This window comes from Accipiter gentilis, chromosome 6, assembly GCF_929443795.1.
Source record: "Accipiter gentilis chromosome 6, bAccGen1.1, whole genome shotgun sequence".
In the NCBI taxonomy this organism is placed as follows: Eukaryota; Metazoa; Chordata; class Aves; order Accipitriformes; family Accipitridae; genus Astur; species Astur gentilis.
In genome coordinates, this window is record NC_064885.1 from 44,258,777 (window position 1) to 44,282,240 (window position 23,464).

The 23,464-nt window shown below is 47.5% G+C and overlaps 1 protein-coding gene across 1 annotated transcript; it reads right to left on the bottom strand.

Annotated features, from left to right (window-relative positions):
* Window positions 1–8,964: 8,964 nt before the first annotated feature.
* Window positions 8,965–21,527, bottom strand: LOC126039931 (arylacetamide deacetylase-like). Its single transcript, XM_049803767.1, has 5 exons — window positions 20,907–21,527; window positions 12,843–13,065; window positions 12,528–12,597; window positions 11,984–12,155; window positions 8,965–10,832 (listed from the first exon to the last, which is right to left on the bottom strand). Exons 1-5 carry the CDS (start codon window positions 21,042–21,044, stop codon window positions 10,224–10,226), a joined length of 1,212 nt encoding a protein of 403 aa, XP_049659724.1. The 5' UTR covers window positions 21,045–21,527; the 3' UTR covers window positions 8,965–10,223.
* Between the last annotated feature and the right edge of the window lie 1,937 nt (window positions 21,528–23,464).

Here is a 23,464-nt window from a genome sequence, read left to right on the forward strand (position 1 = left end):
CTACGACAAGAGGAAATTATAGATCACTACTAATTCATACTTCAGATGAGCAATTGCCAGAACGTACATAAAGAAGCACCACCCTCGTGCCGTGTCACTGACTCCCCTGAGGCGTGGGAAGAGCTGGCACTGCCGGCGCGCAGGGAGTCGGGCGCTCGCAATAACCATCCACACCACGGTACGTTACTGGGAACCAGGTTCTTCCAGGCTTTAGTCCTAGCAAGTGCTGATGCCAGTACAGGTTCAGAGACAAACGCTTTTCTACAAAATATAATGATCGGAATTCTTCCTGCACCTTTCGTAGGTTTTTTGTTTTGTTCTGGGGTAGGTTTTTTATGTAATTCCTGGTACTTTCTGGGTGTATCGTGAGTGTTCATCCAGGACAAACTAGAAGCATTCAGAGCAATCAACTGAAGTTGATTATGCTAATTTAGCATTATGCTAAAAGTAGATCTCATATAGTTTAATGATAATTACAGGCCATTTCTTTTTCTAGCTATAATAATAAAAAAAAAAAAAATCAAATACTGGCTCAGAGGATGGTGGGCAGAGAGCAACGTGTTTTCCCAACAGAGTATTTCACCTCTGGCTCTGTCTCCTCCTCTACCGACTTGTTGCTCGAGGCAGAGGCTTGGAGCTCGTCAAAATATTGAGGCCAACTCCTACAATATGCCTCAGAAGAATGAAGGTGCTTTTGGAACAGTCAGATCTTCTCCGCCCTCAGTCCCGTGGACGCCCCGAAGCCCACGGGGGTAGCCCCGTGCACGGCTGTGGACAGCCCCGTGCCAGGGTGACCGCAGCTCCCGAGCACCCGTTACTGGGAAACGATAATCCCCACAGAGCATTTTTCTCTCAAAATGCTACACGTCCATCGTCCCTGTGTGAGATTATTTTCCAAATGCCTACAGCCTTGGTGAATCATTTCTTTAGAAATGGATTCAAAAGCAACTGATGGTCTTTCCCTATGTACCAGGCTTCGGGAAATCACAGCCGCTGACATGGCTGTTCAGTTCTCCGCTGCAGGCTGTGATAGATTCTTACTTTGTTAAAAACAACAACTGCATGCAAACAACTGGTCAAAGCATCCAATAAAACCAGTGTCTACGGTGAAAATAGTGTTGCATGGCCAGAACACCAGGTGTGTGTGCTGGGTCTTTCCAGAGCACCTGAAGAGACCTGTGTTTGCCTGATAAGGTTTCCAGCATGGATAATAAGGAAACTTTAATTACACGATGTTGACACAAATCACAACCTCTAAACGCTCGGGCAGCTGGTATGTTTTTCCACTCTTCCACTGAAAGGCAGAGGGATTTATTTTTCAAAACAAATCGTGCTTGTGAAAGATGTTGTTCAGCCTGGCAACAGCTCACAGAACCACGCAGCACCCCACGGGGCTGACTTGGGAAACCCGTTGCTCCCCAGATCCACTAACTGTCCCTTATGCCATCCAGAAGGGTTTAAAGGGTGTTTTGAGGAGTACAAGATATCTCAAATACAGCTATGTTGGAAGAACAAGTTAATACAAGTTGCACAATCAGTACTTGGGCATTTACATTTGCTCACACAGGTCTAACCTTCCGGAACAGATTTGGGTCCAGAAGGGAAGAGAGAAGCAATTTCGGGGTGGGGGAGCACTAGAGAGGCAGGGGTGGAAAGCACGAGAACTCCAAAGGTGCATTAAAAGCCCAGCAAGCAGGCGAGATTCCGCCTGCCTGGAAGCTGCAGCATCCCACGGGGAGCCCCCGTGCAGCAGCGAGCGCAGCGGTAGCGCGCCAGCAGCGCCGGGGGCAGAGGGGACGGGAGCAGCGGGAGGGGCCATTGGCCACCGTGCACAATTTGCTGATTCTGGGTACATGTCCATAGCGACGTGGCGTTAGGGAAATTCGCCCCACACCTGGGAACCCTCATTCCTACAGCACCCCAATAACACGCTTCTTTATTACGGTCAGCTGGTCTTTCAAGGATGTCGTCAGTACAAGTCTTTCCGCTGAGAAACAGCCTAATGCAACCACCGTCCATTCAAAAAGCAAACAGCCCCTAATGATTAGAGAACTCCTTGGCACTGTTTTGATAGATGTCTATAGTATTTCTCAGGCAAGCTGTTGAAAATGTGCTGCCCAGATTTAATCCTGCAGCTCCCAGGCAATTTGAAGCAAGTTTGCAAAAGCTGGGCATTTAGACCGGGAGGCGAGGGCAGGCTCCAGCTGTAAATGAATGCCATGCTGTTAAATTCACTGGGTTCTTTAGCAACCTGCAGGCTTTAAAGAAGAAACGCAACTGGAGTCAGGCACATTTGTTGTCATTAAATACCCATTAGTCAATTTATATTAGACTGAGGCCTATTAATGAGTCATGCATACTTAATGGTTTGTTATGATGTATTTGCATTTGACTGGTTGGAATGAGTCATTACGGTTGACCTTGAGTGAAATGTGGTGCCTTTCCTGCAGAGCCCTTGAAACAGGGGATGTTCATCCCGACTTGGGATTCGTCCCTGTGAGCAAAGCAGAACATGGGCATATTCTTTTAGGTTATAAATTACTACTAGGGGAAATTATTTAATACCTTGCCGTGGCCACCGTGGACCAGTAAAAGAGAACTTTGTGATGACAACTGCAGCCCAAACGGGTCAGCAGCACACGCTGCTGTACTACACCAGCGCAGACGCCGTTGGGCACAGGCTGTACAGCCTGTTACTGTAAATGTGATAGCCTAATGCCGTTTCTGCCCTTGGTACAAAGAAGGGATAGAATTAAATGTTTACTTTTGTTTATCTGTGGCTTGTTTGTATTAGCCCAGCGGTACCTGATTTCCATGTGACCCATTTCTCCTCTGCTTCCGTCCCCAAGCCACAGTCATCACGTTTGGGCTCAGATGCTTGTTTGCCAGCTCTGCCAGAAAAATCCATCCGAACACGGCTGTGCTCTCCCTGCCTTTAGCTCTCTCCGAGGAAGGGGCCACGGCAGCTCCCACCCCAGCTGGCCACAGCAATTAGGGGAAGTGCATAGGGTGGTCCAGATATTTCAGATGCTAAAAGCAGCCCACGCTCCAGCAATCTCACTTTACCCGCAGTGTTGCTGTTCCTCCTGCAGGCACGTGGCACCAGGACCCAGCTCCAGGCTGAGCCTCACCGGGTGTCCGGCAATAAAACCTCCCGCTCGGCTGATCCCCAGGGACAGGTTGCTGGGGGACAAGTGGACACCGAGGGGCCGTCACCCCTCCGAGCACGAGGGACTGTGTCCCCTCCAAGCATGCACCGCGCCGCTGCACGGCTGTGCACGTGGCATTTCGGTAGTGGCACTGTCACCCTCCAGCTGCAGGTTGGGACAGACCCATAGAAGCCCCCAGCTGCCCCAGAGTTTGGGGTGAAGCTGTCCTGGCTCAGCTCCTCCTGCTGAGCGGGGGGTACAATAAATGTTCGCAACCTCCAACGCTTCCCGCGGTTTGGCTGTGAAACCTCCAGCTCTAACACGGGCACTGCCCTGCTGAAGGTGCTGCGGTACAAGCACTGCCCGGCCAGAGCTGGCTTATAAACATAATTCAAAACCCATTTTGTTTGGCTTGAACGTGGTTTATAGCACAAACACCAGATTTCTCGGAATAATGACATCTGAATCCAGCGAGGAAAAATCAAGCTGACCCAGGTGGGGAGGGCAGGACGCGTTCCCAGCACAGCATCGGGAGCGTTTGCCGTAACCCTCGAGGGCTCCAGCAAGGAAGGCTGCGAGCCCTGCGGCACCACGAGCCCTGCCCAGCCGCGCCACTGGGCAGACCAAACAAACTCTCTTAAGGTGTTGAATGTTCAAAAGTAAGTAAACCTGGCATTACAGCAGGCGAGGCAGCCTGCCCTGCCGCGGGCAGCCCCTACCACCGCACTCGCTCGGGCGCAGCGCCCAGCCTTTAGCCACGCTTGTGCCCAAACGCAGCCAGCTCCCCCCAGCAAGGCAGCCTTTCCCACGCAGCGTTTGGCCAAACTTTGTGACTCTCCTCCATGGTGCAGTATATCGAATAGCTGAAAGATCAGCCAAAGCCCCAGGAGCATTTTACTGCACGGACCTTGTAAAACAGAAGTTACGTTTTTCCCATCACTGCCTGGAAGAGGTAACGGACAAGCGCTCTCCGGCTTCTAAAATTAGTACAATCCAGGATGCCAGGGAGTAAACGGCAGGCGTGAGGAGTTAGAAAAACCCGCAGCATCGCGGTGACTAGAACCCGATGGAGCAGAGAGGTAGGGGAGGCAGAGGGTGGGAGAAGGGCTGAGCATCTCCAGGCTGACGGTGACAGCGAGCCCCTGGGCCAGCACCCACCCCCGCCCATCTCAACCGCTGCACGCGGGGCAAGAGACCTGGCTTTTATGCACTGCTGTGTGCAGACAAGCAGCACGTACGAGGAGCAGATAAACCCCAAATGAATCCACTCCCACCTGTGTATCTTCTGCCGGCAATTCTGCTTTTATGACAGCAGCATCTGAGCAAGCCTGCAGTGTAATGGCTGCACGTAGGGTGTTATTTGCACAAAATGCCTCCATAATGCACATCTCGTGTACAATCGCTCCCCTTAGCGCTTCGCCATCTGTTATTTGGAATTGTACTAATTATATGCAGGGCCTGAAAATGAGGAAAGACATGAAATTGCTTCAATTATTCAATTAGGTTTTTTTCCTGGGAGGAATAGATCTTCATTAATAATGTATGCTTCAAGACGTCCGACGCACAGATTTCTTTTGCTCCCCAAAGCTATAAAGTCCTTTTTTCAACCCTCACCTCCCAGGAAGAGGAGGAGGAGGAAGGGGCCTTCGCCGGTCTCAGCTGCTGCATGGAAAATTCACCCTGGAGCCCCCCCCCGCCCTCCTCTTGCTCCCAGAAGACCAGCGCAGCCCTGCGGCCGGGCAGGAGGGAGGTGGGAGAGACCCAGCGTGGGCTCTGCCACCCTGAGCCCTCCCGATTGAGGAGTTCTGGGGCTCCTGCCCCACACAGCTGCAGGCATGCAGAGAGCTTCGGAGTTTCTCTAAAGTAAAACATGTATGTTATTTAAAAAGTAAAATTTTGTTGGATTCATACAAAACAATATACATAAAATATATATCGTGCTCTTATAAATGTAGTTTTTTACAAGATACAAATGGCAACCAAAGCCTGGTAAATAAGTCCAGTACAGAAGAGAAGTAGTTAAATAGAAGGTCATGGTACACATCAGTGGAAGCCTGAATAATACCATGATTATTTTTAAATGGAAGAAATAAACATGGTTCAGCTACCAAATATGCCTTTATTCCCCCCCCCCCCCCCTTTATTGTGATGTAATTTAATGTTAGTGAATATTAACCCTGTTAATATCTGGGATATAAAAAGCTATTCTAGCTTTTCTCTGAAGACAAGGCCAATAAACCAGCTAATACTTAAGCGTTACAGAAGCTGCTTTAAAATTTCCCACGTGGCTGATAAATAATACTGGCTTCTCATTTACCAGCTTTTAAACATTTTGTTCGTTGAGGCAACTGCTGTTGCACTGAAGGGTGAAAGGGGGCTGAATAAATGGAGCGTTTCTTCCTCCGTGCTGCAGTAAAGCTTCAAAGAGCTGGCAGCAGAGCAATAAAGACAGAAACGTCCAAAAACGCACCTGCCCTTGCCACTGCCCCCAGTTGGCGGCTCCAGCAGGCGGGTGCGGGAGAGTTGGTGCGGCAGGGCTGGGCACCAGCCCTTTCCCAAAAACAGCTTCCCGGGGCAGAGAAGCCCTCTTTGCAGGCTGTTAACAGCTAACTCCACCTCGGTGCTTTCTGCTCACCGCCAGTGGATTTGTATAAACCATACCCAACCGCCGAGGCTGAAAGAAACCACGGTGTAAAATGCAATTTTGGGGGTTTGGATAGTTTCGGGGGTTTTTTTCCAGCTTTACTGATGGTGGGACAGCCAGGGCGCTGCCGGGGGAGCCGAGCCGAGCCGGGGGCCCTGCACCTCACCCCTGACCCCCGGATCCTGCCCGCCCCGGTACCCTCTGCCCCGGCACCGCGGGGACGGGAAGGTCTCTCCGTCCCGCACGCAACCAAGGGGGCAAATGCCAGGCAGGGGGTCCCCGCGGGGCTCTGCCCAGGGCCACCGCGCTCTGGCATGAGGGGCTCGCCGGCGCTGGGGACACCAGCGCTGCGGCAGAGGCAGGACAGGAGGGCAGGTCGCTCTCCTCGTCTAACTCAAAACACGCTCTCCCTCGAGGAAAAAAAACGTACAGCGAGGCACAAATATTTCAAAAGAAAAAGGCGTTTTAAAAATTTCTTATAGATGTTACAGTTAAAATATTCTTAGTGTAATTTCAGTGTTTCTAGATTTTCATCCCAGTTTCACATCCCTACAAATGTTGCATAGATTCATTTTGTTCCTGAGCACAGTCTAAACCTTGATTATTTTGAGGCTGGAGTCTTAGCAAAGCTCTCTTAGTCCCATGAGCTGGCACCTGTAATTACATTGTCTTCCAGAAGGCTTATCAATAAGGAATACCTGAATTAAAGGGTCTCTCTGCAGCTGTTTTTGTTGTTGCCAAAACAGTCGGGTGTCCCACACAGCATGCCTGGTGTCAGACAAGCAATACCAGCAGCTCGGGGTTCTCCTCGCTGGTAACGCAGGTTTGAGGTGTGCTGTCCTCTGCTGGGCAGCGTCCAGCCTGGGGCTCCTGGCTCACCTTAGTGCGAAGAAACAAAACAAAACCAAACCACTTCATAGGTTAAAGGGAGCCTTTGAAGATACTTCTGTGAAGTGGTTAATGAAAATAGTGAATATGCTGAGCAACACAAATGTGCTTGGGCCTTAAACTGAATATGCCAACAGGGAACAACTTAATCAACCATTCCAAAAGTTCTAGAAAACCAAAATTATTTGCCAAGTTGTGGTTTTTGGGGGGGTGTTTTGGGGTGTGTTTTTTTTTTTTTTTTTAAAACCACTATAGTACAGTACTTCACCAAAAAGTTAAGGACTCCTAACAACAACTTGATGAAGGAGAAAACCTTAATTGGTGGGAAGGCTTTATTTCCTCCTCTGCTCATTTGCAAGCGTGAATTTAATTTTCTCTGCATAGCCTACCGCTGTATCCTGTTTTATACAGGCGACAGGGGAACTGGAGAGTCTGAGAACAGCCCCCCTGCCTGCTCGGCCGCCCTCAGAGCGTTTGATTTCTGCAGCCAGAGCCGGCTCCTCTGAAAACAGATCAGCTGTGCCTCCCGGGCGGCACAGAAACGGAGGAGCCGCTGGAGAGGGGCAAGACGTGGTCCTGGACCTGCAGCAAAGGGCACGGTGCACGTAAGGGCGTGTGAGCCACGAGCCTGCCTGTGTTTTGGGGACATTTGTCGGGGTTGGTGGGGCAGAGCTACAGCGTGCCCGCCAGTGCAGCCTTCTCCCATCGGGATGCTGTTGGCTAAGCCATGGCCTGATGATGGCAAGGCTGAGCCTTGTCTTTTACTGTCAAACACCAAATTATGTCACTCTGTCCTCTCAATCAAGTCTTTTTCTGTCATTTATATGGAAGAGAATAAAGCAGCCTGTAAGACTCAGGGCAAGGATCACCAGTAGTGACTAAAGGCCAGCTCGGTTCATCCCACTAGCACTTAGAGCATTGGAAATACCCTACCTGGGGAATGTTCTTGGGGACACGACCCTAGTGCCGTATAGCAAGTCAGGCCTAAGGTGCTACTGAGGCAAACCCCCAAACCCCTGCTTCCTCAGGACTACGAAGCTGCTGTTAATTCCAAATGAGGCAGAAATAAAACTCCAGTCAAGCTGTCTGCTGCCAGCAGACGGGAGCCCACTCCCACGGGTGAGAGCCGGGACCTGCCAGCGGCGCTTTGGAGAGCACCGTGGGAAATAACTTCCCAAATACACCGGGAGCTTGTGCGAGCACGCACGTGTCCTGAGGATGTGCAAACACATCGCACTGCTGCGCATGGGGGTTACACAAGGTGCTTTTTAACCCCACGGTACAGGTTATGCTTTGTACGCTGGCAGTGGGGCACTCACCCTTTCAAGACTGGATTCAGAAGTAGAGAAACAGAACGCTCCTGCCGCAGCAGCCAAAGCCGGTTTTCTGACCCCGGCTCCTGGGGGGAGCGGGAGCCCCTGCCCAGCCGTCCCCACAGCCAGGCTCCGCTCCCTGCTGGTCTCCATCCCGAGCCCAAGCTGCAGCATCCTTTTGGTGATAGAAGACACCTACTCAACCACTTCTGTTTCTCTCCTCAACAACCCCAGCCAAACATTACTAAGCATTCACATTAACAGTACCGGCAGAAGGAAAACACCACCTCCCCGGGTCCGGTCCTGGTGGTTTGCAAGAGCTACTGTGTGTACTGAAGCCAACTTGTCATTCCTTTCCGATAAACAGGGTACATGAGCATGGCAGTACACTCCCTCCTGCCCCCCATCCCCATTCCGCCAGCAGGAAACAAAACTTCAAGGCAGAGAGAAGGGGAAGGAAGAAAAAAAAAAAAAACCCAAACAAACCTAAAGCCTGAAGGGCACAGGTTGAAATTTGAACTGGCTAATTGAGACACACCAGGTGCACCAAGGCGACCCTCCTGGCTACCAGGATTAAATGCCCACAGGTGGGATTCGACAGCAGTATAAAGGGGGTCTGGCCAGAGGACATGTGGGAGTCAGTCATCCTCAGGGCAGGGGGTCTGCAGTTGGGGATCCCCCTCGGGTCGGGGCACTGCCCGGGGTAACTCCTCGAGGGAGAGAGCCCTCAGCTTTTGGGTGGGCGATATGCACATTTTGAGTCATCACTTTTAGATCTTTAGAGTTCTTAAGTCGGCTGTGTAGTATTAATTCTCTTTACATCATTGAGCCTGTGGTTTTATAAAATGTTATTGGACTTCTAACTGTTACTGAAGAATAAATCTGAGTTTTAACACCTGTTGGATTTGGTTATGCGTGCATCCGTAAGAGTGAGGGACAAGTAGTACATTGCATTAGAATCAAAGACAAGTTTAATTTTTATATTCAATTTATTAAAGATGAAAAAGAACAGGCTGTACACACACTCAGAAAAAAAACCCAAACCAGAATTATTGAAGATTCAGTACCTTTCATGCAAAAGAAAAAAGCAGGATGCTAGAACTACATGTTTGTGGTGTGCTGTCATCAGTTTAAAACCAATAGCCAACCAATATGTGCATTAACCATTCAAAATGTTTAGGGTTTACATTTAATGCACAAAACATGTATATAGAGGATATTTGTTCAAGACTGACAGCTGAATTGTGTTTCTTCCTCAAGCCTATAAAGCTACTAAGCTGATTTTATTTTTAAAAATTCATATGTAAAAACTGCTAAACTATTTTAAGGATAATTAATTAGAACATACCTTATTAAATAAGTAGAGCATAAAACATACAGCAGTGCAATTGTAAGGCTAGGACCTTCACAGTCTTCCCTTATCTGATGAATGTCCAGTGCTGTTTTGTTACACTATTTCCTTCTAGTAGAGGGATTAAAGAAAGTGATTACCGAGTAAGACAGGTGCTTTTTAAAACAAACAAACAAAAACAAAAAAACCCAAATATTTGCATTGTTACAGCCATCCCACTCAGTTTTCAAGCGCTTCCCTCGAGCTGTGCTGGAAACGGCCAACAGCACAACCCCAGCAGCCGCCAGCGATGGGCAGGGTTTCACAAGCGGCTTCGTACTTGGTGCAGTCGGGTCGCCGCGCCTCTGCTCGCCCCATCGCCCGAGCGCAGCAGCGGGGCCGCGCCGACACGTCCCACGGGGCGAGGGGACGGGGGCAAGCGGCCAGCGAGCACCTCCCACGTGCACGCAGTGACCTTGCCCATTCGCACAAGCCTGCGATGCGAAGACAGCGCAATAGGAAGGAAGAAGAGGCGACCGACACGAGACCTCGAGTCCCACACGCTGTGCCAGGCGGGGGCTTGGAGGAGAGCTCAGGCAGCGTGCAGGCAGGGTCGGGCACACCGACCCTTCTGGTCTGAGCCAGGAGAGAAAGCCCAGGGCAGTCCCAGCAGTTCATGGGGTTCTGAACTCAGACAACAGCACTGAAAGAACACTTAGGTTAGAATCAGACCGATTTTTCCTGCCAGAGACGATGAGAAACACTGCAATCCAGACACTGCAGGGCAACGCAATGGAGATGGCAATCATGGCCAAAAACTCACGTAGCTCCTATTCTCCCACGCTCCTCAATCGCACCCAGAGAACGCGAGCCAGGCATACTATAGCAACGGGTTCAACTCATAGATTCTCATTTAACCACTCAACGTATCTGTTCAGCAGCCGATACCCTACAGCTAACTTGGCCGGACCCAAGACAAACATCATCACCCCATGAAAGGCGTCCTTGGCATGGTCATGCGTGACGGGAACGCCCGCTGCCTGAAGGCGCCCAGCGTACATGACTCCGTCATCCCGCAAGACATCGTGCTCGCAGGTGAGGACGTAGGTGAGGGGCAGCCCACGTAGCTGGGCATCGCTCGCCAGCAGCGGGGCCGCCCTGGGATCCAGAAACCCCGGGTACTTCTCTGCGAGCTCGGAGCTCCCGTAGGTGGGACTGGTGTAAACGTGATCTTTCTTCAGCTCTTCCGGCAGCAAATTGCTCCAGTTTACAAACTGGAATAAGTGGCTCGATTCAACTGGGACGTGCCTGTTGGAGGCCATCGCTTCCCTGAGAGATGAATCAGAAGTGAAGTATTCACTCCAGAACTTGACCATAAGCAACCTGGGTAAAATGGGCTTGTTTTCATTTTCTCGGTAAGACGGCAAATTCAGGTCAAGGGTTTGAAGAGCAGGGTAAAGCAAAGCTTGGACTTTGAGTTTAGTTTTGACTTCAGGGTCCTTTAACAGCTGTAGAAGAAAGCAGACATAATTACAAAAAAAAGCCAGTTAGAAAGTGTTGGTTCTCCCACACTGACGGATGATCTTAAAAGTAAGGAATTAACACTCATACGTTACAATATAAGCAAAATAAGTTTATCAATAAACCTAGGATAGATTAATTTAAAGAAATTCTAAATTTATAGGCAGGTCACCTAAAGCAATATGTTGTGTTAAAAATTCTCAAACATCAAATATAATTTCAATTTATTTCTTATGTTGAAGGATAACAACGTTAGGGAGATTCTTTTTGAAGCACTGATACTTTCTGATGTAGTAACAAATGCTTTTTCTATAACTATAGAAAATTTCTATTCTTATAGCTTAAGAATTGCAGGTTTCTGAGGTTCCTTTAATAATTTCACACAATTCAGAGCTTATCCATCTGCTGGGTTTTTTTAACCTGGACATGTCAGAACCCAAACAACTACAATTCTGTGCATTTTAGACATGTGAAAAATAAGATGTGATAAATTGAACACTGACATTTCTTGTATGTCATCCTTTTTCCCTCTTCACTAATAAACTTCCATCTTCTCCCTCATCTTCTGCCTTCAGTGTCCACAGCAAATTCACAACCTTTCCAAGTAAGATTCATTACAATCCAAATAACTTCTCAAGAGAGCAACAACATCACACTGACTTTATTTAATAAACTTGTGTGAAGTGCTAAAGGCAGTGAACGGTGTGTGATCAAATGACACTGGAACATTTAGTCTTTTTTTTTTTTTTTCTCCTGCTATTTACATCTGAGTCAAATTGCTACAATTCCCTTTTCAAACAACATACCTAAATCAGCCAAAACATGCTTAAGGATGGAGTGATATATGCCAAAATTATAGGGGAGAGCACCTTTTTTCAGGGTATAAAGGTTTGGAAGCCATCATAGCTACTTTGATGCCATTAAATGGCTCAAGTAAATTTGCTTGCCTGGAAGCTCAGAGCCCTCACACAGTCCTGCAGGCTGCGTGACATCCTGCGTACATGGACCACAAGAGATATTTGGGAGGTGTGTGTGTGCTTTGAGTAGAGGTTTTTGTTAGTCTTTTGTAAGTGTTCACGAAATGACAAAAAAAGGTTTTAGCTAGTGAACTAGCTTTTTTTTTTTTTTTTTTTTTTACCTGTTGTGCCACAGCTGCAGCTAAGTTGCCACCTGCGCTGTCTCCGGCCACACAGACCCGATCTGGGTCCACCCCATACTGGGAGAGGATGCTGCTCTGGAGGAAGAACTTCGTTACCGAATATACATCTTCAAACTGAACGGGAAAATGGTATTTAGGTGCCAACCTGTAACTGTTAGAGGCAAGCAGAAGTGTGTCACTTCCTGCTATTAATGAAGAGAAAGGCTTGCTAACATCTGCCCTAGCTGGTGAATGTTTATTATTTTCTGTGCCCAGAGAAATGGGAACTATCTCTCTGTCCTGGAGGATCAGGTATTTTATTACCCACCCAACGTCATAAAGCAATATCTAAAATAACCACCAACCACAATTCATCCTTGACAGGTTTGTTGGTTTTGTTTTTTGTTTGGTTTTGGGGTTTTTTTTACTTAAAGCTAGCAGGAAAGCACATGATCAAAACAAAGATATACTGCAAAATTAGCTTAATTGAAATAATTCATTTATTCCAAGCCCTCATCCCATCTAGAAGGAGAATCTCTCTTACTTGACTGATACCACGACAGCATTTAACCTGTTTGAAGTCCACCTTGTCAGATGATCATAGGGTTTCATGCCTGAAATTAAATGGGTCACTTAGAACATGGTCCCGTACATTTGAGAACAGACACTTACACAACAGCGCGTTCCTCTTCGTGGAAGATTCCAGGTGACTTTCCAAAGCCGTCACCTGGTTTTAACTGGTGAAATACCAGTTCCCTGACCCTCTCTGCGGCAACTCCCATAAAACAAAAGGCAGCACTTCACAGGAGCCGTTGAGATCTTCCACAGGGACCCCTGGTACTGACACAGAAGAGCTTACCTGCGTGTCCTAGGGACCATCCTCCACCATGGAAGTAGACCACCGCCCTCCTCAGCCCATCAGACGCCTTTCTGGGCAGGTACAGACGGACGGCAACGTCGCTGAACTCCGTGTCCATCACGGTGACGTTTTCATCGGACGTGGGTGCGACGTACTCAGCCGCTGTGATCAGCATCAGAGTTTCCATGTAGTGCATCAGACCCAGCTGATCAGCAACCTCAGCCTAAAGCCCAAGACAAGGGAAAACAGTATTTTAAACACAGCCTGAGTTACTCTCGGAGATTACATTTCCATAAAGCCATTCGATACTCTCTACAAGTCTGTGAAGTTGCTGTAGAAGCTGCTAAGCCAAACGCTGCTGACTCGGAGGAGACACTGTCTCGCACGGTCACACCGTCCAGCCTGAGCTCTCCAATTCCCATCGCTCCCGCGCGAAGCTCCGTGGCGGCGGCTGGAAGGCCGCCCAGGGGACACCACCGCTTCTCCTTGCTACCACAGCGACTGGAGGCACGGGCGTGGAGGACAACAAGGACACACCAGAGGATGGGGAAGAAAGCAGAATCAGCTGAAACCTCCTGAAAGCCAGCATGAGGGTCTGCTCAATGAGTCGGGCATCCACATCTTTCCAGACAGTTACCACAAAACCGAGCAGCAATAGCTGCTCCGGTGATGAACTACAGAAGCAAAAGCAGCCAGTACTTTCAAGATGCCAAGGACACTGGTGGCACAAATACAAGGATATAACAATTCGACTTCAAGCTGCACAATAATTGCCAGTGATCAGTTCCATGCCATCAGGCAAAGAGCATCGTTTAGAGATGAGTACCCTTACATTATTAAAAGGAAAAGTTTTCTCTACTTTGAGATGTTAAGAAGGCAGAATTATATTTTTGCCACTTCACCACAGTCCAGCTCTGTTTAATTTCTTTGGTTTACATGTGACAATTCCATTAGTTACATACTTCTACGTTTCTCTACGTAATGAAGCGCTCCAACTGAATAGCAGAACAAGAGTTGAGTTGTGTTTTTATTGTCTGTTCCACGCAGTCAGCGGATGAGAAAATTTCATCACGCTAGATGTGCCAATACACCTTCCGAACCTACATCCTGCACCATCATCCTTGAGGAGGATCCAGCTTTGTCCGAGTCATGCAAATTCTTTCTTTACGTTGCTTTGATATTTCACAATAAAAAGCTAAAAATAACCTGCCACTGATGTTCTCATTTCCACCAGCCCTCTGCCCGTGAGGCAGTTCCCTGTTGAAGGAGCTGACAGAAGAACAGCTCTGCTGTGGCATCACCGCAGCGGCCCAGCGCTGGCTCCAGCCCGACTCCGGCCGAGGACGATCCCAGTGACTCCCCGACCTGGAGAGAGACTCCACGGGACCAGGAGCAGCGTCCTCCAGGAGGGAAAATAAGGACGACGCTAACCAGGATCTCCATCTGCCTCCTAAGTGCAGTGGTCTGGGGGGGTCTTAAAAAAACACCCATAGGGTTAACTTTTTTAAAAGGTTCTTTTTTCCCCAGAAATCTTGAATCTACCCCAGCAGTACAGCAGCACTGGAGCCCCAGCCCTTCGCAGCCCTCCGAGGGGAGGGAGCAGGGGAGGCCATTGGTGCCCCTGGGCGCGAGAGCTATGTAAAGAGCAGGGAAAACTTTCCCAATGGACTCCACAGAAATCCCTGTCAGAAGAAAAGGGATGTTGTTCAGGGAGTTCAGAACCAAGGAAACGCCAATTTTTAATACTGTTAAAGCAGTCTCCCTTGAAATTCACATTTTACACATTCACTATGAAATTCTATGGTATTAAAGATGACAGTTATTCTAAGATCAATAAAAAGAAAACAAAAACCAAACCCTAGCAAGTAAACCTGCAGGTGAAACACAAGTTCTGAAGATTAATATTTGGCAGCTTTGTCTCTTTGACATCACAACAATTTACACAGATTAAGGCATTTCAGGACCCCTTTCACTCACAGGCTATTTTAAGCCTTGAACATAAAACTTTTTAAAAAAATTGTGTTAGCTTTCATTATGCTGAGTCTTTGGTACGCAAGAGTGAACCCAAGCGAAAACAGTTCTAAAGGCATTTGCTATGGACTGTGCTAGAAACACAGATCCCAACAACTCCTTCCAAAACCAGCAGCTCCCCAAAGGGGGCATCAGCTGCCTCAGGGGAATTACAACAAGTAAAGATGTGACCGGTGCTTGCTTCTACCTAAGTCTCACTGGCTTTTTTTTCCCCTTACATTGGATTAAACTGTGTTTAAAGAAATTTACTTCTCACATTGCTTTTAAGGCATTAGAAACTTATTCTAAAAACACATTAAAAATCTGTAATAGACAACAAAGTGACATAAAAAAATAATGTCACCGTGACTGGAAGGGAAATAAAGCCTTCATTTTCTATACTGTGAAAGGTAGTGTAATGTCGTGGTTTAACTCCAGCCAGATACCAAGCACCACGCAGCCACTCACTCACTTCCCCCCCTACACCCAGTGGGATGGGGGAAAGAATTGGGGGAAAAGTAAAACTTGTGGGTTGAGATAAGAACAGTTTAATAGAATGGAAAGGAAGAAAATAATAGTGATAATAATAACAATAATAAAGTTACAATAATAATAAAAGGATTGGAATATACAAGTGATGCAGAATGCAAATTGCTCACCACTTGCCGACCAATGCCCAGTTAGCTCCCGAGCAGCGGTTCCCTCAGCCCATTCCCCCCAGTTTATATACTGGGCATGACGTCACACAGTATGGAATACCCCTTTGGCCAGTTTGGGTCAGCTGTCCCGGCTGTCCCCCCTCCCAACTTCTCGTGCCCCTCCAGCCTTCTTGCTGGCTGGGCATCAGAAGCTGAACAATCCTTGACTTGATACGAACACTACTTAGCTACAACTGAAACCATCAGAGTGTTGTCAACATTCTTCTCATCCTAAAGCCAAAGACATGGCACTATACCAGCTACTAGGAAGAAAATTAGCTCTACCCCAGCCGAAACCAGGACATGTAAATACCTGTTTAACCAAAATTTAGCCACATTAGAGACTGACTGTGGGTAGAACGTGATCTCAGTCGCATGAAATGCCAGCAGTGTGAGGAACCCCTATCAGGTGTAGCCTTCTTAAAGCACAGTATGCTACGGCACTGGGCTGCTGGAGCTACTTGCACCTAGAAGGTAAAAATAGCATGGACTGCTTCATGATTTGGGACCATTATATTATCTAATTCGTAATGACATATTAAGGTGGGGGGGGGGGGTATATTTTCTTGATTTTTTAGATGATAGAAAGTTATGAAGAATACAACTTCAAATTTGCTTGAAAGCCATTTGCTATCTGACTTGCTGAAAGTGAATTAAGGGCTTAGATTTCTAGTTCATTTCAAGCAAAACTGGAAGAAATTTCAAACTAATTTGCATACTACATTTCAGTTTAGCATGGACCACTCTGGTGCACTGTCTAGTTAAACACCTCAAAAATTAAGAGCTGAAGCTTTGTGATAATAAAAACTCTTTTCTAGATTCCAGGCCACTGTACAATTCTTTGAACAGGCATAAACAATCCTGTAATTGCACTGACACAACTTTGATCAGAACGCTTGGTTTGGAAGACAACAGAATTAACGGCAGGCCCAAGTTTATTAATCTGATTGGAACTTTTTAAGTAAAAAAAAACACTCCCATGACTGTTACTAGCACGGTGTTATCAATTACTCAGAAAGGAAAGCGTGATGGGAAATGCCCAACATTAACATCAGGGTTGCTGGTTTGTGCACGCACGCATGCACATGCACGCTCAACATTTTGTGTGGGTCATTTCCACAGCCTAGTCTCCAGGTCGGTGCCCTGCCTGCACCAGCACAGCCGTGGGGACGGAGCAGGGCTGTGCTGGGAAAAGCCACCGCCGGCTCCTGCGCCCGCTGCCGGCACCGGCACCACGGCTTCTTCGTAAGCGCTCCCAGCCACAGGGGACGTGACCCAACTTCCCCCACAAATCTCGTAACTGCCTCATCACATACCAATAGAGAAGATTAACTAACAAAACCAAGTTCTTAACATGTTATCTGAAGGTGAAAAACAGATTAAACTCAAAGCAGGCTTGAGTCTAATACGAAAGAAAATAGCCCAGCCTAGTGCAGAACCTGTCGGAAGTTTAGCTTTCCAAGGGATGCTTTATTTTTCCCAGGAAGAATGTAAAACAAACACACAACCCACACACACACTTTAATTGATCACCTCTTGAAAGGTACAACATTCAGGGTTTGATTTTGTAAATCATACAATCTAACCCTGCTTGGCTTGCGTTTTTGAATTTTTTTTTCTTTGAATTACATTTAAATCAACTGTTTAATCATCTTCTCAATATAACGTACTTTTTCAGAAGTTAGAAGAAAAGAGAATACAGCTAAGACCTTACTGACAGTACTTGACAGTGATTGCCACCATATTTAAGAGTCACCTCTCCGAAGGTTTCGACCAAGCGATGCTGGGAGCTCTGCCAAACCCTCTGGTTTGGAATCGAGACGAAGACAAACGGGCAGTAACTGGCACACCGCGCAGAAGGAAAACACAGGTCCTTGTCATAAGCTCAATAAAGACAAATACGTACACATGCCAAAACTGCATGGCTTTATCCCCGTGATTACACAGTTTACATAAATATTTCTCAGCTGTTGTATTTCCCCTGAGGATTAGCATCTTGAAAAAATATATAGGTCAAAGCGAGTTCTGCTGTAATTCCACCGAGCTTGTGGAGCTCCCCTGCAGTGGGAGGAGTTCTCTCAGCCTCAGGACTGAGGTTTTTCAATACTCTGAGCTGGTTTTTCCACAAGTGGACATTGTACATTGTGAAAAACCACTAGTCTACTGCCTGTGGTTTCAGGGCCATTATCATATAAAAACAAACGGAAATCATACCCTTGTCTGAAAGGTCTCATTGTCTGCGATCTGAGATTACTTACTCTTACAGGCTAAGAGTAAAACCAACCACCTTGGGGTTTTGTGTTCCTTGTGCTTTGGAAAGCATTTTCCACAGTCACTTTCTCTGTCTTCCATAAGAGAGGCATGGCAGCAATGACAAAAAAAACCAACCCCAAAACTGCCCTATGGGGAAGGGAGCCCCTGCTGTGCCTTGGCAGGCAGAGAGCCCGGCACTGCTTTCAGCAGCGTATTTATCTGAACGGGCAATAGTTCAGACAGAGGCACCCCTCCAGGTGAAGTTTTCCATCAGCTGAACACAAACATGGGCAGTTCGCGAGTGGGGCTGTAAAGGGCTCCGATCCCAATTTGACTGCTGCTGAGGATCCAGGCCAAGGACAGAGGAAACTTTGGGAGGATTTCCCAGAACTGCAGCCAGGGAAAGGTTCAGCTAGGAAGAAAGATGTTTTATGCATTTCATACTTTCTTCATGTGTTTTATCTTAGACTGCGTGCACATGGCACTTTCTGAAAATGCATGAAAAATTTTGTGATTAAGCACCACAAACTGGCCAGTTTATTCTTAGAGGCTATTTGCCAGCTAGAGAGCATGTGCACGTGAGACATAATAATATAAACAGGTGAACAGAGACATTCCCAGCCTCCCTTCTGCGGTGAGATGGGTACGAACAGACCCTTCAGCACACCGCAGCTGGGCGTACCGGCAAAACCAAGCACGGCTGCAATCCCCCACAGGCTAACCCTGGGCAAGGCTTAACGGCAGCCTCTGACCAGCCTCCGGAGCCCCTCGGCACTCGCTGCCATGCCCGGCAGAGACTTGGAAAACAGCCTGGGACTGGCAGAGTTACTCATCCAGACCAGGAAACCCCAAATTGGAGAAAATCTTGCACCATTTGGCTCCAAAGCTGGAGAGCTCCCCAGGACATACTACAGCAAAGATGATGATGGAGGACAGAGATTTGCCATTTCCTGGCTTTCTTGGCACGTCCTTTTAGGAGCTTGGAGAGGACCCTCTTTGCTCAGGAGTGTTTGAGGGTGGCAGTATTATTTCCTTTTTTTTCAAGCCAGCATCAGGGAGTCAGACTGAAATAGGGTCCGCTCCGCAAATTTAGACCTACTATTAAGTGATTATAAAATGTTGCCTTATAATCGGATCACCGTTCAGAACGTATTTAGGACACTGTAGAGCCATCTCAAATCTAATTCGCACCAGTGCAGCTCCAGGGAAGCTATCCTCATCAGAGTCCCTTTGGATTACGGTTCTGCACGAGATCAGAGCACCATTACAAAACACGCTTGCTCCATACCACTGCTGCATAACGGACTTGGCAGCCGATGCAACAACCGCAAAAGACACAACTTCATGTTAAAGTGAAAACACACAGTCCTCCAACACTGAAAGAAAACACTTCTGCTTGCTGAGCACCGCTGTGCTGAAGGCTACTGGTCTGACCGAGTGAGCGGACACAAGGTGTTCCTGGGGAAACGGGGTACCTGTGCACGTACCCTCCTTGCAGGCTACCTCCGAAAGGAGATTTAAGAGGGGAAGAAGCAAGGCGGCACATCGGAAGTGTAGACTACAGTTTCTTTCTCACCACTTCATCTCCCACCACTCAGACCTCAAACCACAAGATCAAAACAAACAAGGAAGCAGCAAAGAGTCCACGAGTAAATAGGCACGCACAAAAACCCAGTCGTCCCCCTTCCTTCTGCTGGCTGTACAGACCTAACAAGTGGTCTCTGTGGCAAACAAAGGCTGTGTGACGCAGGGACGGCTCTGGAGAGGGACACTAGCTTTGAGATACTGTCCAGAAGTGTGATGTTTAGGAGACATCCCAAGAAAACATGCACCCTTGCCTCCACCAGAAAAATCATAAAGAGGTGGCTCCCACAGACTTCTAAAAGTCATACCCACTGCGTTTTAACTGAAACAAGAAAGGCAAAATCCCAAACTCATGCACTTTGGAGCAAACAGCTTGGGTGTTTGTGCCTGCAGCAGACAAGCATTTCAGCAACATCCCTCAAGCAAAACTAAAAACCTCTCTCCTGGCTCCTTAGACCCTCCTTTCAATATGTTTTATGGTGGAAGAAAAAAAGCAGTCACAAAATGTTTGTAGCCACCCAGAAAGAGGTCTGCAACACCCAGCCCTTCTCCTCCCCCCTAAACCTTCATCTTTGACCTTGTTTTTAGATTTCAGCTATGTTGCTGCAGCCACCCTTGTATATTAAGTACAGATTGGATTCAAAACAGCTCCCAGTTTAATGTACTTAAGAGGTGGGAACTACAGCACTGTCATTTATGCATGGTGTGCAGCCTCACAGATTATTTACATATGTTTGAAATGGCTGTATAACATGACTGAAATGAAGCAGAAGCCAGGGATGTAGTGTATATATAAAAATAGCATGGAAAGACATAAGGACTGCGTTGTCAGTAAATATTGCCATATAACTACAGACAGGGTATAATACCACTGCCTTTCCAGACTGTGACATACGGTTCTGTGCTGCTTCGCTAGATACCATTTTTTGGTAGGCAAGATTATAGTGGTATTTTTAAAAAAGTTATATATAGAGAAAGCATGTGCTTAATTTCTACATGCTTTAGCATTATCACCCCTATAATTAGCTTTGTGTAGTTTTTAGGCTCATTCTGTCAGTAGATTTCTACAAAACCGCAAAAATCAATAGTACTTAAGAAGTGCTCTAGTTTTCCCTTCTCTGACACCCAATACAATACTTTCGAGGAAACTCAATGTACAGGTTCTGAGAAACAGGAAAGATACAAGGAACTGCAAAGGATCGTAAAGCAAAATAAACTTGTTTACACTTGTCTGTGCATACGTATCACATTTCCAGTTACTCTGAACGTCCTTTTTTCAAGATTGCACAATTAAGTCTTTTCTGTTTCCTTATAGTCACAGTTACAGTAAGTTTAATGCTGAATTTCAGACACTACCGTCCTTTGCTTAGTATGTTACCATATAGATATATCACTGGATGTATGTATCGCATGTATTTATTGCCATACCTCTATTAGCCACAGAGGCACCGAGAACACCCTCTGCTCCGTAGCTCTCTCCCCCAGGCCAGCCCCGTACCAAGCCCAGCACCAAACTCACCAGATGCCCCATGGCCCTGAAGGCAGCCGTGATAAACATCACTTTCCAGGGCTCCTCCAGGTCCTCAGGAATGGGGGTGTAGATGTAGTAAGCAAGGAGGGCAGAGGCGAGGAAGAGGCACAGCAGCTTGGCTCCCATGTCTACGGGCACACCTCCTCCCAGAGCGACTGGATTAAGTGCTCCCACTGACTCGTAAGAGCTCCAAGCCAGCACACGCACACAGGGCAAAGTTAATCCTATGTTTTGTTTGGGTCCTGGCCAGGAGGTGATTTCTCATCAGGTCACCGGTAGCAGAGGTTACTCTGCTGTGCAGCTCCGAAGAAAACATGTTGCTTCAGCAAGGCGTTCGGGCGCTCGGAGCCGACCGAGCCGGCGCTGCAACCCCAGATTAAACGTTGGGGGTCCTACACCCCCACCGCCCTCTTCGCTGCATTTGGCAGCAAGAGCCAGCAGGAGGGCTCAGGAGAAAAGAGGCAAATGAAAAATCAGACACAGAATGCGACCTGTGAACTGAGGGCTGCCGCAAGGTGACACTTAAATGCAAAAAGATGCATTGAACATTTAGGAGCTATTAGCTGCTGCTTCATAATGCAGCTGCTGAAACACAGCCCAGCTTAGAGATACCCAACAGGATCAGACTACAGCAGCACGTAACCCACTGTCATTTCTCAAGCAATAACAAGCACCTCCTGCTTTGGCAAAGCACGCCCTTCGTCTTGTACTAACACACCAAACCAGTTGCACAATAATAGGTTTGGCAGAAAAAACAACGATCTTTTACAGGGCTTCTGGTTAATATTTGAAAGATCAGATTTAATTGTCGCTATTCTCAGGGTTAAGAGATTTCTATGCATTTCCCAGAGGCAACCACTTCTGCACAGGATAGACTCATAAACAGGTAGTAATAATTCCACTAAGAAAACACTACAAGCACCGGCACACACACACACAACCACACAGGAGGGGTAAAAAGAACAGCTGCAGCACCAAGAACCCTGCTTTATAGATAAACTGAAAAGGTAAAAAGTTCAATTAAAATTTGAGTTATTTCTTTTACTAAAGTTTTACCAACTGCAAAGAAGTACTGCCACTTTTTCACTGAGCAGCCCTTGGGGATGGAGCATCCTTTGGAGGACCAGAAAGCATGAAGCATCACAGAAGACTGAAAGCTGAACTGTCACCAGCCCAGATGCAGATAAGGAGGCAGCTTTAGACAATCTATCAAATGTTTTCTTTACTTAAGTTCTGGACATCTCCAAAATATTAAGGAGTTTTAAACATCCAGCTGTGCTATCCTCCTCAGCCAGGACGGGACACCCTGTTCAGTCCTTCTGCAGCATAACAGCTGGTCAAAGCCCAACATTCTTGACACCACTCCAACCAAAACCAGGAGAACACGCACCTCTCTGGTCTCTTCGCCTGCCCTGGAGGCCAGTGCCAGGTGCTGGGGAGAGGAGCAGGTGAATCCAGCTCGATGGAGGTGAGGTTGCCGTGGCCCCATGCCCTGGGTCCAAGCAGCAGCAAGGCTGAGCCTGCGTTCCCAGCCGGCGTACACGCACTCACACGCGTGTACACGCACTCACACGCGTGTACACGCAGGGCTGGCATGCAGATCGGCAAACCCCATCTTCTCTTTTCTACAGCTCAGATCACTCACTTCTCAGGGGCTGGCTTCAGAGGCTGAGAAGCAAAACACAGATAAAGGAGCTGCATTTCAGGCAAGAGGGGAAGAGAAGGCACAGCCCGGTGAAAAGGAACGGAGGACGAAGCCCTGTCCTCCCTCTGTCCCTCCCCAGGAGCGACACGAGCTCTCAGGACAGCTTGCTCTGCCTGACCACCACGTGCTGTTTTGGCACTGGCAAGCAGCATCGAGGAAGACGTGGCCAGACCTGAAGCTACCACAAAACTGGTCTTTATGTTGTTGCATTTAAGGAACATTTCACTCTTCTTCCATGCCAATCTCCAGCTGAAGCATGGCTGCGCAGGTACAGCACGTACTATGCGCTGTCCTTGCCTCAAGTTCACCTTTTTCTTCCGCAAGAGCTCACAGTGCTTCGCCTTCAGACGGCAACATCTCATCTCCTGGCAGAGCCAGCCCTCCTGCCCTCCAGTGAACTGCCCCAGCAACCAGTGATACTGGATAAAGATAATAATAAATTGAATTCACCATTTACCCAAGGCAATCCTAAAGCATCCGCTTCAATATGGAAGCACCTGTATCATCACAATTTTATTAGAGCTCTTTCAGTAGAAGGGACCAGCTGAGACAGCACACTCTCCCACTACCTACTGCTTTTTAAAGCAAACAAACCTTGTTTTGCTCTTCCTGCATATAGAGTACCAACAAAACGTGTCATGCAGCATGTGCTCCTTCCCATCTTCTGCATTTTCATATATGCCAAGCTACTGGTGTTTCAGAAAATAAGGAAAGAGAAAAATTAATGTAAACTTAAGTGGACTAAAGCCAGGGTTATAACTGCAATGGCAAGAAGAGCAGTCTGAGCATAGCCCTGCCCAGAGCCAGCATCCCCTGCAGCCACAGCCGTGTGCTCCATGGC